The sequence below is a fragment of the Nicotiana tabacum genome, chromosome 17 (genome assembly GCF_000715075.1).
Source record: "Nicotiana tabacum cultivar K326 chromosome 17, ASM71507v2, whole genome shotgun sequence".
Classification (NCBI taxonomy): Eukaryota; Viridiplantae; Streptophyta; class Magnoliopsida; order Solanales; family Solanaceae; genus Nicotiana; species Nicotiana tabacum.
In genome coordinates, this window is record NC_134096.1 from 75,901,275 (window position 1) to 75,920,725 (window position 19,451).

At 37.9% G+C, this 19,451-nt stretch overlaps 1 protein-coding gene and 1 non-coding gene across 2 annotated transcripts; one reads left to right on the forward strand and one right to left on the reverse strand.

Moving 5' to 3' along the window:
• Positions 1-9,646: 9,646 nt before the first annotated feature.
• Positions 9,647-10,794, reverse strand: LOC107798141 (transcription factor HEC2-like). Its single transcript, XM_016621110.2, has one exon. The coding sequence runs from the start codon at positions 10,668-10,670 to the stop codon at positions 10,041-10,043; it is 630 nt and encodes a 209-aa protein (XP_016476596.1). The 5' UTR covers positions 10,671-10,794; the 3' UTR covers positions 9,647-10,040.
• A 4,133-nt stretch (positions 10,795-14,927) lies between these two features.
• TRNAR-UCU (transfer RNA arginine (anticodon UCU)) lies at positions 14,928-15,000 on the forward strand. Its single transcript has one exon. It is a non-coding gene; the product is annotated as a tRNA-Arg (tRNA).
• Positions 15,001-19,451: the final 4,451 nt, after the last annotated feature.

Genomic DNA, 19,451 nt, shown 5'->3' on the forward strand with positions numbered 1-19,451 from the left:
GAAAAGCTTTATAGCCACACAAATGTTATGATCCCACAAAACTTTTAATCTTTAAGCATTTAGGACCACAATTTTTATTTTATTTTTAACTTTGTGCAGAATCAAAATCTGAAAATAGGAACATAGAGGATCGAGAAGTTTTCAAAATCAGCTTATGGTCCATTTTGGTCCTATATCATGGGCCTGGACTTAACTCAGTAAATTAAGGGGTCTGGATTAGCTCGCATTTCTTTTGGATCGCTCTGCAACTAGCCCAGATCCAGTAGCGGACCACATGATCAAATCGGACCGGATCCTAAACCGGAGAAAAACTTATTGAATTACGTGCATAAGAGAAAGCTGTCGTTGGAGATATCTCCGACAGCACCCCAAGCTGTGGCAAACAGGTGTGTCCGTAAAGCCTCGTAGGTCTAAATATCCTATTAGTTGTTCTTGTAGCTCTTTATTGGTAATACCGTAGCTAATTGTAGGTAGCTTGTTTGATAAATACTTGTAAAATTAAAACACACAACATTGCCAAAAATTTGATCTATCATTAGTTTCTTACTTAACTGTCAACTAACATGATCCTTATGCATCATTAAATATGTTCTCTTTAATATAATTCCTTCGTAATACAACTTTCGTCCTATGCTCATTTTGTAAAAGATATTGTTAAATCATAAATGGTCTTACAAGACATTACATCTAAGGCAAAAAAAAATAAACCGAAGGAAATCTACCGTAAAACTTAAAAAACATATTGTTTGACCAAAAAGTATTGATTTTGGCTCAATCAATTAGATTTATTTAAAGAAAAGTTAATCTTAGTTAAAAATAATATACAAAGATAAAGCTATGTATGTCAAGACCAAATAATTAATGTATCATGTCTGGATGATAGTAAATGCGAGCAAAGATAATGATATTCAATGATCCAAAAAGATGGAATATGACATTAAATAGTAATAAATAGCAATAAATGACCTTTAGGTAAATAAAACGCGTGGGTCACCCAAAAAGGGATGAGATCAGTGGATATTCTTTCTCACAATGATGAATGATTGATAAGCCTTTGAACATTTGGGTTGTTCTTGGATTTGGTGGAGATGCTAGACAAGAATTTTGATAAAAAGGTTATTTTTGTATATACGCGATAAGACCAAATTCTCTCTTACAAAGTCAATGTATTCTTTACACATGAATATCTTGTGTCCCCTATCATTGTGTCTCTTTATATTTATAGGGAGCATATTCTTTAAAACCCTAATAGTACAAGTGCAGAGAATATCTACTAGAATATTCTCTTTAATGTCCTATCTTGAAACTAGCCATTATAACTCTGTCGAAAGTAGTCGACCTCACATCTCGATCTTTGATGACTCATCGACCTTAATCCTCGCTGACTCTTCCACCGCAACCTTCATTGTTCCTTGAACCACTTCGACACATGGCGGCCTGTGAATGTCTCGCTAACGCTATCATGGCTTAAGCATTTTAGAGGTAAATTTTGACATATACAGTTAGTCCCTCCGCTTATTGAGGTCGACTTTGCGGGCGAGTTCGATGAGAGGATTTTGTTGTTGGTGGTCGAGCTAATCAAGCGGGCTATACGGGTCGTGGTTGTTGCGGCGAGCAGGCGACGTGGCCCTCTGTGAGCTGTACATTTCAAATGCTTCGAATTTTCTGTGTGATTTACTGGAGTTACCCTGTCCAAGGGTTAAGATGGCGTCATGACATCATGCGTCATCATGACATCATGTGTTATCATGAAATAGTGTGTGACTTTTGATCAAACCTACCGCTTCGATTCCGGTGCCCATCATGATGAACCGTTTTCGGTTTCGGTGCCATGACTTCTATAAATAGGGACCTTTGGACCTGGTTTTGAAGTTTAAATCCTCTAACGCTTCGAAGCACCAAACTTCTCTCCTGCTTTCTTCTTCTCCGAATCTCCTTTCTCTATTTCATTGACTTATATCGTTTTTCATTCTCTCTTGTTTGGTACTTTCATCCACTACCTCGAATCATGTCAAATGTATCTTCTGATGTAGGTGAAGGGAGTCATATTTCTCCCTTGGCAGTGGTGTTTCCCCCTCATGGGAGAGCATTTCCACCATTATTGAGGATGAAATCTTCCCGTCGGTGGAGGAAATAATCCCCCGTAATCCTAACTCTATGTCCGGCCTTACTAAATGTAACGACCCGGCCGGTCGTTTCGGAAGTTATAGCCCCGTTTTCCCCATTCCTACTTCTTTTGTGTTATTCAGCTATATTATATTATATCGGGTTAGTTGGTTGGGGTCCGGGAGGAACTCGGAGTGAAATGAGACACTTAGTCTCATAATTGAAAAATTGAGTTAGAAAAGTGAACCGGATATGGACCTATGTGCAAACGATCTCGGATTCGAATTCTGATAATTCCAATAGCTCTGTATGGTGATTTTGGGCTTAGGAGCATGTCCGGAATATTATTTGGAAGTCCCTAGAGGAATTAGGCTTGAAATGCCGAAAGTTTTATTTTTGAGAAGTTTGACCGGGGGGTTGACTTTTTGATATCGGGGTCGGAATCCGATTATAAAAATTAGAATACCTCTTTTATGTTATTTATGATTTGTGTGCAAAATTTGAGGTCAATTGGACGTGATTTAATAGGTTCTAGAGTTGTTTGTAGAAATTAAAAATTTCAAAGTTCATTATGCTTGAATTGGGGTGTAATTCATGGTTTTAGTGTTGTTTGAGGTGATTTGAGAGTTCGACTAAGTCTGTATGATATTTTAGGACTTGTTGGTATGTTTGGTTGAGGTCCCGAGGGGCTCGGGTGAGGTTCGGATGGTTAACGGGTTGGATTTTGGACTTGGAACTCTGCTGGAATTTTTCTGATGCACCATCTGGTTTCCTTCATTGTGTTGGCGAGTAAAGCCTCGCGTTCGCGAAGAGGAACTGAGAGGCTGGCAATATTTGCTCTTCACGTTCGCGAAGAGAAGCTCGTGTTTGCGAAGGTGGATTGGGTGTGCATCGCGAACGCGGGAGGTGTTACGCGTTCGCGAAGAAGAGAGGAAGCAGCCAAAGACCCCAGGCAATTGTTCTACGCGTTCTCGTAGGGGTGTCGCGTTCGCGTAGTAAGGGGGAAAGAAGCATCACGTTCGCGATGGCTCGAACGCGTTCGCGTAGAAGGCATTGAGGCAGAGGCATTTTGTGCTTCACGAACATAAGGGTGATCTCGCGTTCGCGAAGGAGGAATTTGGACGGGAGCTATTTTGTGATTCGCGAACGCGAGGCACTGACTGCGTTCGCGAAGAAGAAAAGTCTGGGCAGTGAGTTTAAGTTCTTTCGTCCCATTTTCAGATTTTGACGATTTGGAGCTCGAAAATGGGGCGATTTTGGGTGATTTTCAGAGGAAATAACGGGGCAAGTATTCTTAACTCAATATTGGTTAAATTACCCGAATCCATGGCTGTTTTTATCATTTAATTGGTGAATTGAGTTGGGAAAATTTGAAAACCCTCTTGGTTTAAATTGAAGATTTGAGGGTCGAGTTGGGGTCGGATTTTGGTAAAATTGGTATGGTTAGACTCGTGGTTGAATGAACTTCCGAATTTTGTAACTTTTGTCGAGTTCCAAGACATGGTCCCCACGGGAAATTGTTGAGCTAATTTTCGGATTTTTATGGAAAATCATTATTATCTTGTGGAATTAATTTCAATGAATTTTATTGACTGAAATGAATTATTCATGATCAGATTCGAGGCGTTTGGAGATCAATTCATGAGGAAAGGACATTGCAAAATAAGAATTTTGCGGTTTGAGGTAAGTAACGATTGTAAATCTGGTCATGAGGGTATGAAATCCCGAATTTCGTATTATTCTACTATTTTGAAGTAACGCACATGCTAGGTAACGGGCGTGTGGGCGTGCACTATTAGGGAATTGTGACTTGGTCCGTCCCGTAGCAACTATAAAGTTGCATACTTTGTTGAAACCATTTGATACTTATATGTTTTAGAAAGAATTTCTGTAAATTGGGCTGAATGCCATGTTTGGGCCTTGCGCCAATGCTATTTAGACTCTTAGGGGTTGTTTCTTACCATCCTCTCACTGTTTTCGATTGAAAATCTATACTCAGTCATGTTTATACTTGTTTACTGCATAACTTAGTTTTATGACTCTATTTTGATGCATATAAATGTTGTTTTGGGCCGAATGCCCTATTTTACTGAAATGCCCGAGTGGCTTGAGAGGTTTATGACTGAGTGAGGCCGAGGGCCTGATTTATGAGGATGAGTGTGGATCGGGGCTGCCCACCTGCAGCATATTTATGACTGAGTGAGGCCGAAGGCCTGATTTGTGAGGATAAGTGTAGATCGGAGCTGCCCGACTATAATATACTTTATTATTATAGCACGTGAGTTGTCCGTGCAGATTATAGCGCTTGGGCTGAAGGAGCCCCTCCGGAGTCTGTACACATCCCCAGTGAGCGCAGGTACCTACTGAGTGCGAGTGCCGAGTGTCGAGTGCTGAGTGACTGGGAGGCAAGAGTGATTGTGAGGTATGCCCGAGTGGCAAGAGTGATTGTGAGGTATGCCCGAGTGGCATGAGTGACTGTGAGGTTTACCCGAGGGGCTGTTTTTGAGTGATGCTTTGCCCGAGGGGCTGTTTATGATTTTCATCATTTCTTTTGCTCACCTTTGCATTGAGCCTTGGTTTGAAAAACTGTTGGAAAAATATCTTTAAATGATTTTTTTTTTACTGGAACCGAGTTTAAACGAGATGATTCGATTCAAACACGGATTTTTAAAGCATGTTGTACTTTACTGAGATTTCATGATATGAACGTTATATGCTTTATTGCTCGTCACTACTGCTCAGTCTTTATTTATTGTTGTTACTTACTGAGTTGGCGTACTCACGTTACTCCCTGCACCTTGTGTGCAGATTCAGGTGTAGCTGGACATGGTAGCGGTTATTGAGTATTCTGGTTGCAAATTTTCTTGGAGATAGCAAGGTAGCTGTTTGGCGATCGCAGCCCCTGCTCTTCTCCCTCTTATCTTCCTCTAGTTGTATTTAGCTATTTTCCAGGCTGAGTTAGCCTTGATATTGTTAGACAGATTGTAGTAGATGCTCACTACTAGTGACACCTCGATGTTGGGCTTTTCTTTTTCGTACTTCTGTTTTTCTTTAATTTGAACTCTTTAAATGGAGGTTTTATGTTAAATAACCTTGAAATTATCTTTGAAATGAAAATATAGGTTTTTTTTTTTGAAAATGAGTCGGCTTGCCTAGTTCCATGATAGGCGCCATCACGACAGAGGTTAGTTTTAGGTCGTGACAGATTGGTATCAAAGCCTAGGTTACATAGGTATCATGAGTCATGAGCGGGTTTAGTAGAGTCTTGCGGATCGGTATGGAGACGTCTGTACTTATCTTCATGAGGCTGCATAACCTTTAAGAAACTTCACATTCTTGAATTCTTGTCGTGCGAATCTGTTGATTCTAGTAACTAAACATCTTTTGTTTCATTCTCTCACAGATGGTGATGACTCGTGCTATCGGTCAGGAGGGCCAGCTACCAGTACCACCAGCCAGGGCCGCGGTAAAGGCCGTGGTAGGGGCAGAGGTGCAGCCCGTACAGCAGCTGGGGCAGTACCTGCAGATCCACCAGTTGTCCCAGATCAGGACCAATTTTCAGTTGTTGATGCACCAGCTCAGGCACCACCTATGCCTATTGTGATTCCAGGACTTCAGGAGGCCCTAGCTCAGATTCTGACAGCGTGTACTGGCCTTGCTCAGGCGGTCTCTATTTCGTCGGCCGCAACCACTTCTCAGGCCAGAGGAGGCACTCAAACTCCCATCGCTCGCACACTCGAGTAGGTTATTCAGGGACTTCAGACACCAGAGCTACCACCAGCCCAGCCGGTTGTCGTTGCTCAGGATTATGTGGTTCCTGCTATGCTTGAGGATGATCAGTGTAGGTTGGAGAGGTTTGGGAGACTTCAGCCACCACCTTTCAGTGGCACATAGAGAGAGGATGCTCAGGACTTTTTAGACAGGCGTCAGAGGATACTCGGTACTGCTGGTATTTTGGAGACTTATGGGGTCTTATTCACTACCTTTCAGTTTTCTGGGACTGCACTCAGATGGTGGGGGACTTACGAGAGACGTAGGCCTGTTGGCGCAGGACCCCTTACTTGGTAGCAGTTCTCCGTGGTCTTTTTGGAGAAGTTCGTGCCTCTATCCCGCAGAGAGGAGCTGCGCAGATAGTTTGAGCGGCTTTGCCAAGGCGATATGTCTGTGACACAGTATGAGATGTGATTCTCTGAGTTGGCCCGTCATGCTATCTGGTTGGTTCCCACGGACAGAGAGAGGATCATGAGGTTTATTGATGGCCTCACTTATCAGCTACAGTTGCTCATGACCAGGGAGCGGGTTTTGGGTGCTACCTTTGATGAGGTTGTCGACATTGCTCGGCAGATTGAGATGGTTCGCGGTCAGGAGAGGGTTGAGCGGGAGGCCAAGAGGCCTCGTGGTCAGGGTGGATTCAGCGGTGCTTCTTTTGGGGGTCAGTTCCAGCACGGTAGAGGTCGTCATTTCAGACAGGCTCAGTCAGCTCGGCCATTTCATCGGGGTGCATCATCTGGCCATGGTTCTCATCAGGGCCACTCATCACTTAGTGCCCTTCTAGTTCAGAGTTCGTCCCGTGCTCTACCTGTTCAGGGCTCTTCCATGCCAGGTTCTTCTACCAGTCATCCCGGTGCTAGGGGTTCCCTTCAGTTTCCGCCGCCAGCACCAAGGAGTTGTTTTGAGTGTGGGGAGCTTGGGCATATGTGGAGGCAGTGTCCTCGTCGTCATGGAGGTCTATCTCAGTGGAGGAGTCAGCCTCCGACTACAACACCAGTTACCTCATCACCCACCCAGTCAGCTCGGGGTGGAGTTCAGTCAGCTAGGGGTTTCCCTAGAGGGGGAGGCAGATTAGGGGCTGGTCAAGCCCGTTTCTATGCTCTCCCTGCCAGACCAGACGCTATTGCTTCAGATGCTGTGATTACAGGTATTGTCTCAGTTTGTCACTGAGATGCCTCAGTATTATTTGACCCTGGTTCCACGTATTCATATGTTTTCTCGTATTTCGCCCATTTTTTGGATATACCCCGTGAGTCCTTAGTTTCATCTGTACATATATCTACTCATGTGGGCGATACTATTATTGTGGACCACGTATATCGGTCATGTGTGGTGACTATTGGGGGTCTGGAGACCCAAGTGAACCTTTTGCTGCTCAGTATGGTCGACTTTGATGTGATATTAGGTATGAATTGGTTATCTCCATGTCATGCTGTTCTAGATTGTCATGCTAAGACGGTGACGTTGGCTATGCCGGGAATTCCGAGGGTGGAGTGGAGCGGTTCTGTAGATTATGTACCAAGTAGGAAGATTTCATATTTGAAGACTCAGCACATGGTTGAGAAGGGTTGTCTATCTTATTTGGCTTTTGTGAGGGATTTTAGTGCAGAGACTCCTATCATTGATTCTGTTCCGGTGGTACGTGATTTTCCGAATGTGTTTCCTGCAGACCTGCCGGGCATGCCGCCTGACAAAGATATTGACTTTGGTATTGATTTGGTACCGGGCACTCAGCCTATTTCTATTCCACCGTATCGTATGGCACCGGCGGAGTTGAAGGAATTGAAAGAACAACTTCAGGAACTCCTTGATAAGGGGTTTATTCAGCCTAGTGTGTCACCTTGGGGTGCACCGGTTCTATTTTTGAAGAAGAATGATGGTTCCATGAGAATGTGTATTGATTACAGGCAGTTGAATAAGGTCACAGTCAAGAACAAGTATCCTTTGCCTCGTATTGATGATTTATTCGACCAGCTTTAGGGAACGAGGGTGTTCTCCAAGATTGATTTGAGGTCCAGTTATCACCAGCTGAAGATTCGGGATTCAGATATTCTCAAGACAGCTTTCAGGACCCGATATAGCCATTATGAGTTCTTGGTGATGTCTTTTGGGCTGACCAATGCCCCAGCAACGTTCATGCATTTGATGAACAGTGTATTCCAGCCCTATTTGGACTCATTCGTCATTGTATTCATTGACGACATCCTGGTGTACTCTCGTAGCCAGGAGGAGCACGCTCAGCATTTGAGGGTTGTATTGCAGAGATTGAGGGAGGAGAAGCTTTATGCAAAGTTCTCCAAATGTGAGTTTTGGCTTAGTTCAATAGCATTCTTGGGGCACGTGGTGTCCAGTGAGGGTATTCAGGTGGATCCGAAGAAGATAGAGGCGGTGCAGAATTGGCCTAGACCGTCCTCAGCCACGGAGATTAGGAGCTTTCTTGGTTTGACGGGTTACTACCGTCGCTTTGTGGAGGGATTTTCATCTATTGCATCGCCCTTGAGTGTGAGGAGAGCTTTCAGAAGCTTAAGACTGCTTTGACCACAACTCCAGTGTTTGTTCTGCCATCAGCTTCAGGTTCTTACACCGTGTATTGTGATACCTCGAGGATAGGCATTAGTTGTGTTTTGATGCAGGAGGGTAGGGTGATCGCCTATGCCTCGCGCCCGTTGAAGACCCATGAGAAGAACTATCCTGTCTATGATCTTGAGTTAGCAGCCATTGTTCACGCCTTGAAGATTTGGCGTCATTATTTGTATAGGGTTCATTGTGAGATCTATACTTATCACCAGAGTCTGCAGTATCTGTTAAAGCAGAAGGATCTTAATTTGCGTCACCGGAGATGGTTGGAGCTTCTTAAGGACTATGATATCACTATTTTATACCATCCGGGGAAGGCCAATGTGGTGGTCGATGATTTGAGTCGCCGGGCAGAGAGTTTGGGGAGTTTAGAATATCTTCCAGTAGCAGAGAGACCTTTGACATTGGATGTTCAGGCCTTAGCGGGCCAGCTTGTCAGATTGGATATTTCGGAGCCTAGTCGGGTATTGGCTTGTGTGGTCTCCAGGTCTTCTATTTATGACCGTATCAGGGAGCGTCAATATGATGACCCTCACTTGCTCGTTCTTGTTCTTGGATCTGGTGGAGATGCTAGACAAGAATCTTGGTAAAAAGGTTATTTTTGTATATACACGATAAGACCAAATTCTCTCTTACAAAGTCAATGTGTTCTTTACGAATGAATATCTTGTATCCCCTACGTGTCTCTTTCTATTTATAGGGAGCATGTTTCTAGAAACCCTAATAGTACAAGTGGAGAAAATATTTACTAGAATATTTTTTTTAATGTCATATCTTGAAACTAGCCGTTGTAACTCTGTCAAGGGTGTTCGACCTCGACCTCGATCTTTGATGACTCCTCGACCTTAATCCTCGCTGACTCTTCGATCGCAACCTTTATTGTTCCTTGAACCACTTCGACACATGGCGACCTGTGAATGTCTCGCTAACGCCATCATGGCTTAAGCATTTTAGAGGTAAATTTTGAGCTATGCACATACCATCACATGATTTATGAAAAATGAATTAGTAAACTTGTCGTTTAAAGATCTTTAGCACCTGGTGCCAAGTGCCAAAATATAATTGCTTGAATTTTTCACCTTATGGGGCAAATCAGTTAAGAAACTGTAAATCAAAATCATATCGTTGTGTTAGCAATAAAAGTAAAGCGAAGAAAGTTTATCAGACAAAGTAGCAACTTTGTCACGTGAACTCTAACGCGTTGACAAAAGTTCAATTGATATACTCAATAGTGGAAATCCCAAAAGTTCAATTGATCTACGCGTTGACAAGTGCAGGACTGGAATTACAAAGCAAAGAGAAACCTAAGACTAGCTTGATCAGAGAGAAGCGAAAGTAACACACCATTTAGCCAAATCTTTTCCAAAAAAAAAAAAAAAAACTCATTAGCTTGATCATGACCTAAATGTTTCCTACGCCACATAGTTATGTTATTTGAGAGGCAGATAGAGTTACTTTCGGCTCAAACTATGTATACATATGGAAAAAAAAAGATTTAAAATGTATACATATAATAAGATCATACTCATTCTGAACTCATTCACTCTAAATCTTGCATTTCCGTCCCTCTGGTTATTTCCTTTAGTTTAACTTAGCATTTGCGCACTAGAGCTTGAATTATAATTCATTGGCACTGGCGAGAACGTTGATGAAAATCCAGCAACCATATTAGGCTTATTATTAACCGCTGCTTGCTCTAAGGAATGAAGTTGCTTCTTTAGAAACTTAACATAGTGGACAGCCTCATCCAACATAGAAGCTGTGTCCATTTTTGTGCCTCCTGGGACAAGTCTTTGTAAAATCCTAATCCTTTCACTTATTCGTTCCCTCCGATGCCTCGCCGCTACACTCTGTGGATCCTTTGATATCTTGACATTCTTTCTTTTTGGTGGCTTCACTGATTGAGGGTCAATGTGAATCGGTTGCATCATCGCCATACGAAAAATCATCTCCCTCATTGCCTCCATAGAATTTCTGTTTTGTAAACATGAATACTCATTTCCACTACTATGAGCAGATGCAATAATTTCATCAATGGATGAAAGAATTGGGATATTTGGTTCTTCAATAGGATTGCCCATGAATGAGAAATTAGAGGGAGGAGAAGTCATTAGATAATTAGAGTACTTATGAACTGGTGGTTGTAAGGGTATCATTTCAATGTTGCTGCTAGAGAATCCAAGTTCTAGGGACTGAGCAATATCCTGTAAATTCATGATATGTAAGGGAGAGAATCGGGGAGATAGAAATATATGGGAATTGAATGAAGAGCAAATATTTGAGTGAGAAGATGGCCTTAAAAGATTCAGGGGATATATCACAAATAAAAGTGCTAGCTCCTTTGAGCACAGCATGGAATTGTCAGTGATATATGCATATATATATATATATATATATGACAAGTTGCGACCTGCTCCTGTGTTTTTATATTCGCTAAATCCTTACTATATTCCAAAGAATACGCAATGATATAGACCACTATAGTATTTTATTTTCTTTATAGTATAAGCCTGAAGTACATAAGTAGCATTTCCACTTGATGATAATTTCATAAGTTTGTGCTAGTGTCAAGATGAAATAAGGAAGAGAACTCCGTAAATGCAGCCAAGATTAACATGACAGATTTAACTTAAAAACACAAACAATGTAAACAATTATGTAGTGCAGTTTCACCTGTTGTAGCGCCATGTTACTAATTTCACTTATTTTCTCTTACACTATTAGCTTATAAATATGAGCACTAAACTTTAACAGGATATGATTGTGTAAATATTAAAAGGAGAAGTCAGATCAGGGGAATGCGGTAGAGTTAAGGTGCATGAACCAAAAAAATGCAGCCATCACTAAGAGTTAAAACCAGGTATGGTCCTAGGGATGAAAAACTCTAGCTTTGCCTTTAGAAAAATTAACTTGAAAAAACTCGAAGGGTAACCCCACAACACATGACATCTGTCAGAAGGATAACAAGTCTGGTTTCAGAAGTAGGGTAGCAAAGAATGAACAACTTACCTGTAAAGTTGCCTATTTTTTATTTTTCTAATTTCTACATTGAGGCATTGAGTTTCAGAGACAGGAGGATGGTTGCTGCAATTGGGTTTCTGCAATGATGCTTAAATGGCACGCATCTCGATTCCGATTTAGGAAGTTTACTTGCACATTTGGACTGACCCTCTGCTCCTCAAGTTTAGAAAATGACTAGTTTTGAACCACCTTATAAATGAACTGGGAAATTTAACTGCCTTGTAACTAGCAGATGGTCTGACTATTTTTAGTTACGTTATGAAATTGCAGGTCCAAAGTCCAAACTCAGCTTACAAGTTACGGCTCTTCTGAAATATTCTGCTTGTTGGCGCACCACAAGAAGCAATGTTTGTACTGTGGTCGTTTAGTGTTCCAAATGATTAATTACCCAAAGCATAATCTGCTTCAGTTACTAATATGCTCAGGCAATAATAAAATTTTCTTTAAAATACAAATCTTATATTGAGTTGGAGTTCTATGGTAAATGCATATAACTCTCTTTAAGAAACATTTAACCTATGATAAATGATTTGCAATATACTATAACTGATTAAATTATACTAACAATTTAAAAATTCGTTAGAACTGTCAGCGTATATAACTTAAATCTTCTTGTATTTAGTTGAAAAGATCTTATAGACCTTGTTAATCTGCCTAACATGCTAATTTTAATTGGGACTTCCTTCAAAACTCCTGTACAAGGATATGTTGTCACTTATGCCCATGGTAAGCAGAGCCAGAATTTCAACCCTATGAGTTTTGAATTTTAGAACGACGAGTTCAAATATTAATACTGGATTCTAAATTTATTTATACACATTTGAAACACAAAATTATTGAAATAGTTTAAATATAAAACTCGTTCCTAAACTCACAAAACACGTTTCCCTTGTTCACTTAATATTACATAACCTTTATTAGAAGGCAAAACGATAGAAAGTATATCATTCTAAAGCATGTTGGTTAAACACAAAATTAGCCCCATTAGAATTGTAAGTTTCCATTAGCTAGAATGAAAAAATATAACTTGTAAATATAGATCTGCTGAGATTGCTTATATCTCACCAAAAGAAATACTCAGAAGAATGAATACAGAGATAGCAGTAAGGTAATCAGAATGGGGCCTGCGCACTTTGGTTTGGATTCAGCAATAGTTTATATTTTAGGGTAAATAATTCTATCAACATGACCTCTGCAACATCATAAATCCTAATATGGCAGAGTATAGCAGTCAATTATTTCATCAACATGTCAGAAAGCAACTAAATTTTTCTGATAAGGTCACTTCAATGAGGGGTCCTAAGATTTTTGTTGGCAGAAGAAAACTCATAATTTTATTTGAAATTTATTTTGTTAGCTTTTTGAGATGCCAAATTATTAATAATTTATTTATTAAAACTCGAATTTATATTTTCTAGTTGACATATTAAAACTCTAATAAATAACTAAAAAGACAATCTATACTTACAAAGAAAATATATCAAAAAAAATTAAAAAATAAATGCAAATAATAAGATATAGAACAATCAAACCTGATTCAACAAATACATAACTTGATAAACTTTTGCTACTTCAATATTCTTGATGTAACGCCAAAAAATTTGAGAACAAATAAAAAAGATGGTACTTGTGTTTCTGCTATTTTATTTTGTGATAGCGACTCAATGAGATTGGAATGTAGAGAAGGCTAAAGGAACAATATAAGAATAAAAGTTAATAGACTTTTGGCAGAGAAAGATAAAAAGAGATTAAAAAAAATGTGGGCCCATTTATAATAATGATGGCGCATAAATGAGGTAAGATTGTGAGATGTTCACACGCAAATAAGGAGTGAATCCCAAAAATATATTCGTTTTCTAATTGTTCTTCAACGGGCCCTTTCCTTAAAACTTGTATTTTTTTATATAAATATTTAATATTCTTTGAAAAAAATTGAATAATACAATAACTGTTAGAAAAATTTGGAGCCCTCAAATAGGGCCCGCCATTGCTTTACTTGCTTGGCCGTTAAGCCGGCCTGTTAATTTCTAGTTGGAAATTTAAAAAGTCCAACCCATTATTCTTGGTTATAGTATTTTACTATTTCTTTTGTACACTCCAACAAATTACATAATCAGCCCTGCCCTACCACCCTAATCTTTTGTCATAGAAGAACGTCTATATATTCCAAATAATTGTACTGGGTAGGACGTATCTTCTAAAGATTTAAATGTTTTCTTCAGCATTTGTTAGATAATATATACAAAACTAAAGTATTGTTCTGCCAGTGGTTACCAGATAGCTTACTTTTTCATTTATTTTTTCGATCCAAAAGCAATGTTGTAATAACATGTAAACAACTGATTCAATGTGATGAACGCGCAGGCTTCAATATCATGCTTCAAATATTAGCAAGTTGAGGTTGATTATATAAATTTCCGCCGTTCAAAAAAGAAAAAGGAATAATGATCAGGAAAATGTTAAAGAAAGGATCTCATCTGAATGTGATTAGCCTACAAGATTCGAAGGTGCTACAACAATATGATATCAAATTTGTTGGATATCACTGTCGCGTGATAAAAGATATTAGTATTAAAAAGCACAAGAGTTTGCGGAGGGTCACGATCCCTCTAAACCGACAATGAATTAACTCACCTTTACAAAATTTTCGAAAATTAAAAGATAAAAAATAAGACACCTTTACAAATCATTAGTCACTACATGTCCCAAACTGTTGGGTTTAATTGCGGTATATTCCGACAAGGCGAAAGAACTGTTAAGTTTAGCTTTAGTTGCAACTTGCAAGTGATTTTTTAAGGAACCTTTATTACAGTAAACTTCTTCAGGGTCAATCGATTAAGTAATTATAGGAGTATATGTGAAGCTCCAAGTGCGGAGTCGTTTTAAATTAGCGAGCACAGGTAGCACTCTGATCCTTTGTGAAGTATTGATTTAGTTATAACTAGTAGTGTATGATTTTAAAAGTTTTCCATAATATAAATTGTTAAAGGCAAAACCACTATTGAGACGAGGATCTGCCAATATTTGGGACTGGTTATATTGCCCACATGAATTTCCTCTCTTTCAACGCAGTTGTCTATACAGCCCAAGTAAGATAAGTAAGTTCCTGACATCACCTACTCTTCGAGAGTCAAATGAATTATTTTTTTTACTGTAATTTTTTCATATTTCTCAAATCTCACTTGTGGATTATATGAGTGTATATATATTTTTTTTTACGTAGATCCAAATATATAAATTTTATTTTGAAAAACAAAAAAAATATGTCCAAATGCATGGTTAAAATTAAGAAATTAAAAATCTCGAAAAGTGAAAAGTGTCACATAAATTGGTATAGAGGGAGTATTAATCTTAAACAAATATTAGCATTATGAAATGTTATACTAATCTTCACTTACCCTATATGATTCCGGAAGTGTGATGTACTATTTTATTAGAGTTGTGAACCAAGAGCGCCCATGGCCTAATGGATAAGGCGCTTGACTTCTAATCAAGCGATTGTGGGTTCGAGTCCCACTGGGCGTGTATTTTTTATTTTATTTTATCTTTATTACTTTTATTTTGGTGGGTGGGACCAGGATTTGATGACTGGGATCCTCCTCTGTTGCGGAACAACAAGAAAAGAAAACACACTTCATCTTATCGTGTTTATTAGCCAGGCAATGGAGCTAGACCCTGCGATTCTCAGAGTAAGCACATTTTTGTAAATCTAAAAATTGCTACCATTTAAATCGACCAAATTTTATTAAAGTTACAACAATCCTTTATGATACTAAAGCAGCTAAAATATTGTCTAATTCTATCTGAACAACTACAATAGAGTAAGATCCATAGGAGCACTTTTGCCTTTACAGAATCGGGAAAACCCAGTCTTATAAATATTGAGAAACAATGAAATAAAGTTTCTTTTCTTTTGATAATTTAATCAAGAAGATCTTTTTAATGTACGTTTTAAACTTAAGCCACTGGTGGAAACTGGAATATAAAAGTTAGATACTGTACATCTACTGGTAACATTAAGACAGACACACCATCCCCGGCACCGGGAGAATTAAATGGAAAGAGGTAACAGTAGGTGCACCCTTACCAAAACATACAGGCCTTAATTAAGGTAGAGAAAAAGGGACCCCCACCACCCCTCTTGGCACCGCATTACATTTCTCTATCTGTATTCCCAATCACAAAAGAGCCCAGAACAACCAAAAAACCAGAATATACCATGGAGTTTCCAAAACTATTCCTGCTTTTCTTCATTATATTGTTCACAATCAGCAAGAATGCAATTATCATCGGAGCAGAAGCGAACGAACATGGGTTAGAGATGGTAAATGAGGATTTTGAGTTGCCAATGTCCATGTCTTTATACGAAGGCGAATTTGGAACAGAAAACCGGCGATCCCTGTTCTGGCACAAGACTTTCAAGTACTACATTTCGTATGGGGCGTTGTCCGCCAACAGAATACCTTGCCCGCCGCGCTCTGGTAGGTCATACTACACTCACCACTGTTTCAGTGCTCATGGTCCAGCTCACCCTTACACTAGAGGTTGCTCTGCTATCACTCGTTGTCGTAGATGAACAATTACCTTCTCTTTCTGCTTATAGTTTGTGATCCATTCCATGCCCGTTTTCTAGCATTGTGTTGGGGGCAGTGGGTTCATTTCTTGATGGTTGCTTTTTTTTTTTGTTCATTTACATGTACCTGTTGACTTTAGTTTGTGCGTCTGGGAGCTTTTACTGTTATGTACGCTCTGCTTATTTAGGCTAGCTAGATCAATCGAGTAATTACTTTATTTAGCAAGATATGAAGCTGTCTAATTTTCTGCATCAAATTAATGTGTGTTCTGTCTGGATACAAAGCATGTTTGGGAAATTGTGGTGGGCTGATAGTGATCTCCCTGTTTATTACACACATATTTATATATGGTTTGACTCTGAAGTAGCATATCCTGCCAAGCCATTTAGAATGTAATTGCGGACATGATATACCAGATCAATTACTGATTGTGAAAAAAGTAGTTCATTACGTTGTAAGTGTAGATAACTTGAATCCATAACTAGTTATCTGCTCGCGCAGCACTGTAGCATAACAATTGCAACTTCTTTGATACTGGTGGTTGGTATACTCCAGTCAAAAGAAGAGAAAGTGGAAGAAGGGTAATTATAAGTGTTTGTTGGCAAACTTTAGTGAATACCAATCCTGAGAATTGCACCTCTACCTAACCACTAGAACTGCATTTAACACCTGCGCGGCTCTGTATTCATTACAAGCCTACTTACACATTATGATGCAAAATTCAATATCCCAACTACTTCCATCTTTATATCTCATAAGTCATAACACACCGTTAAAACTTAAAGCATTCCACTTAACTCATGCCAATTGTCTTCATTTTTGTTCTTGTAGATTTATTTATAACAAAAAGCAACAAGTAGGAAATTCAACATCAAGTTTATGTTAATAGATCTTTGTTAAAGCAGTTGCATAAAACAAGAAAATATGCATCGAATAAATTTCCAATAGCGTGAGGACACCGAGTGAAGATGAAGAATTATAATGCAGTAGTTTTCAGTAAAAGAGTAAGAAGATAGAATTGAAAGAAGACGAATGGCAAAATAATGCACAGGTCGCCAAAGGGACCTTCAAAATTGGGCTACCCAAAAAGACGCTTAAATTGATTGAATGGAGTTTGCACCCATTGTTAAGGTAGAAATGACACCACGTTGCTACTCTAAATGGGCTACTATTTTGGAATTAGTCTAACATATCTTAAATTTTTGTTTTTCAGTTTGATTTTTGGGGACACAAAATTAATATTTTTAGTTCAAATTTCCAGGACAAAATAAATAGAGTTTTTTACACGCTTGATCCTTTTTTAACTATCATTTAAAAAAAATAGCATCATTTATTGTTTATTCCATAAACAACACTTTTTTTTTATTATTAGCGAATTATAAAAATTAAGCTCAACATTTAATAAGTTAACTGACTCACTAATCATGGGAAGTACTTTTTTGTCCATCTCCATTCTCCCTTTCCAACATTCATCTTTTTCACTCCATTGTTGAAAATCTGAAGCATATGTGAATGCCACCTAAATTCAAGATGTATTGATTTATACGTCTTTTATACTTTGTATATCAAGTATCACTTTAATTCAAAATATATTTTTATGTATATAATTTTTGTATATTTTTTTGTGAAGTGCCATCTTATTTTAAGATGTATTTTTAATGTATATTTCAAATATATTTTTTTATGTCAAGTTCCATTATAATTCAGGATGTACTTTTTATATATTTTTGTATATTTATATGCCATCTTAATTAAATTTAAGATATATATTTTTATGTATATTTCACATGTCTAAGTGTCATCTTAATTGAAGATTTATTTTTTATGTATATTTTTTTGTATATTTTATATGTGTTAATTCAATGTATATTTTTTATATATACGTTTTGTATATATTAACGTATATTATTATCGAATTAAGATCTTTATGTTAAGAAAGGAAGAAAGAAGGAAAAGAAAAAATTAAGAAAGATAATTAAAAAGAAAACGAATGGAACAAATTTAGAAAATATATTGGCTTTTGCATAAAACAAAATTAAGATGATGAATAAAAAGAAGGAAAGCTAATAGATAAAGAGAAAAAAAAAGGCATGATTTTTGTACAAAGAATTATTGACTTTCCATTCAAATTGCTTATGTTTATGGATTAATAATTAATATTCTTATTTTAATGGAACTATGTGCTACAAATATAAATATTTTCTTGCTACAACTGTAATATTGGATTTCATGCTAAGAATTTATTATATTTCCTTTTAAACTGTGACAGTTATGTAAAGTTTCTAAATACGTACTGGCTAATCCCTAAATAGTAGCCCGAAGAATGATTGTTTGTGTACTTGCCCATTGTTAAAAGGGAATTTAACAATTACCTTTCTCATTTATTTCAAAGTCCTAATAGCTAATCCAGACTCAAAACTCTCAAATCTGACCCATTATAAAAAGCTTAATTTAAAAGCCCAATCATACCATGTTAATGAGCAGGTCCATGAGGACAGCAGTGGATCAAACGAATTTGAAGTCGAGCCCTGAGCTGTAAGGTCTGGGTAGATATTAGCCCTATAAATTAAAAAATACTAGATTTACAAATGATAATTAAAAAATAGCCATAATTTCATAAGTAATCGAAATTTAGCCACTTTTCATGTAAAGATAAATTTGAACGAAAATACTGTTCAAAATTCGAAAAATATCCCAACATAATATACTGGAGTTCCAGCATAATATACTAGAATTCCAACATAATATACTGGAGTTCCGGTATATTATACTTGTCCATCATAATATACTAGTCTAACATAATATGCTGGAAGTTGATACACAGGTGCTCCAATTTTCAGTATATTATGCTGGAACTTTCCGTGTGTTGGAGTTCCAGCATATTATGCTGGAAGTTCATACACAAGTGCACCAATCTCCAATATATTATGCTGGAACTTTCCGTGTTGCAGCAAAATAGTGGCTATTTTTTAATGACTTTGCAAACGCTAACTATTTTTTAATTATCAATCCGAAAACTGGCTAGCCCGTACTATTTTCACTATAATAATAGTTAGTACAACTTCCGAGGGAAAACTCAAGACAGATTGCAACGAGTAGACATTTTTATAGAATACTTCATCTGCCCAAGTTTACTTATTACTATACCAAAAATAAATGTTTACTTTTACTGGTTCAATTTGAAAAATCAATGGATTATTTATCATTTTATTCCTATTTTATCCTTCTTATTAAGTAGTACTATTTATTTTCAATTTATTTCCCCACATATATAATAAATAGGAGTGATATAGTAAATTTAACATGTTATTTAGTGTTTCTTGAGAGTTGTGTTAAATCAATAGTGGACAAGTAAATTTGGACGGTGGGAGTTTTAGTTATTTTATTGTATCCGCGAATTTA

Coding starts and splice junctions, on each gene's coding strand:
- LOC107798141 (XM_016621110.2), bottom strand. CDS start 10,670: ATGAATTTACAGGATATTGCTCAGTCCCTAGAACTTGGATTCTCTAGC.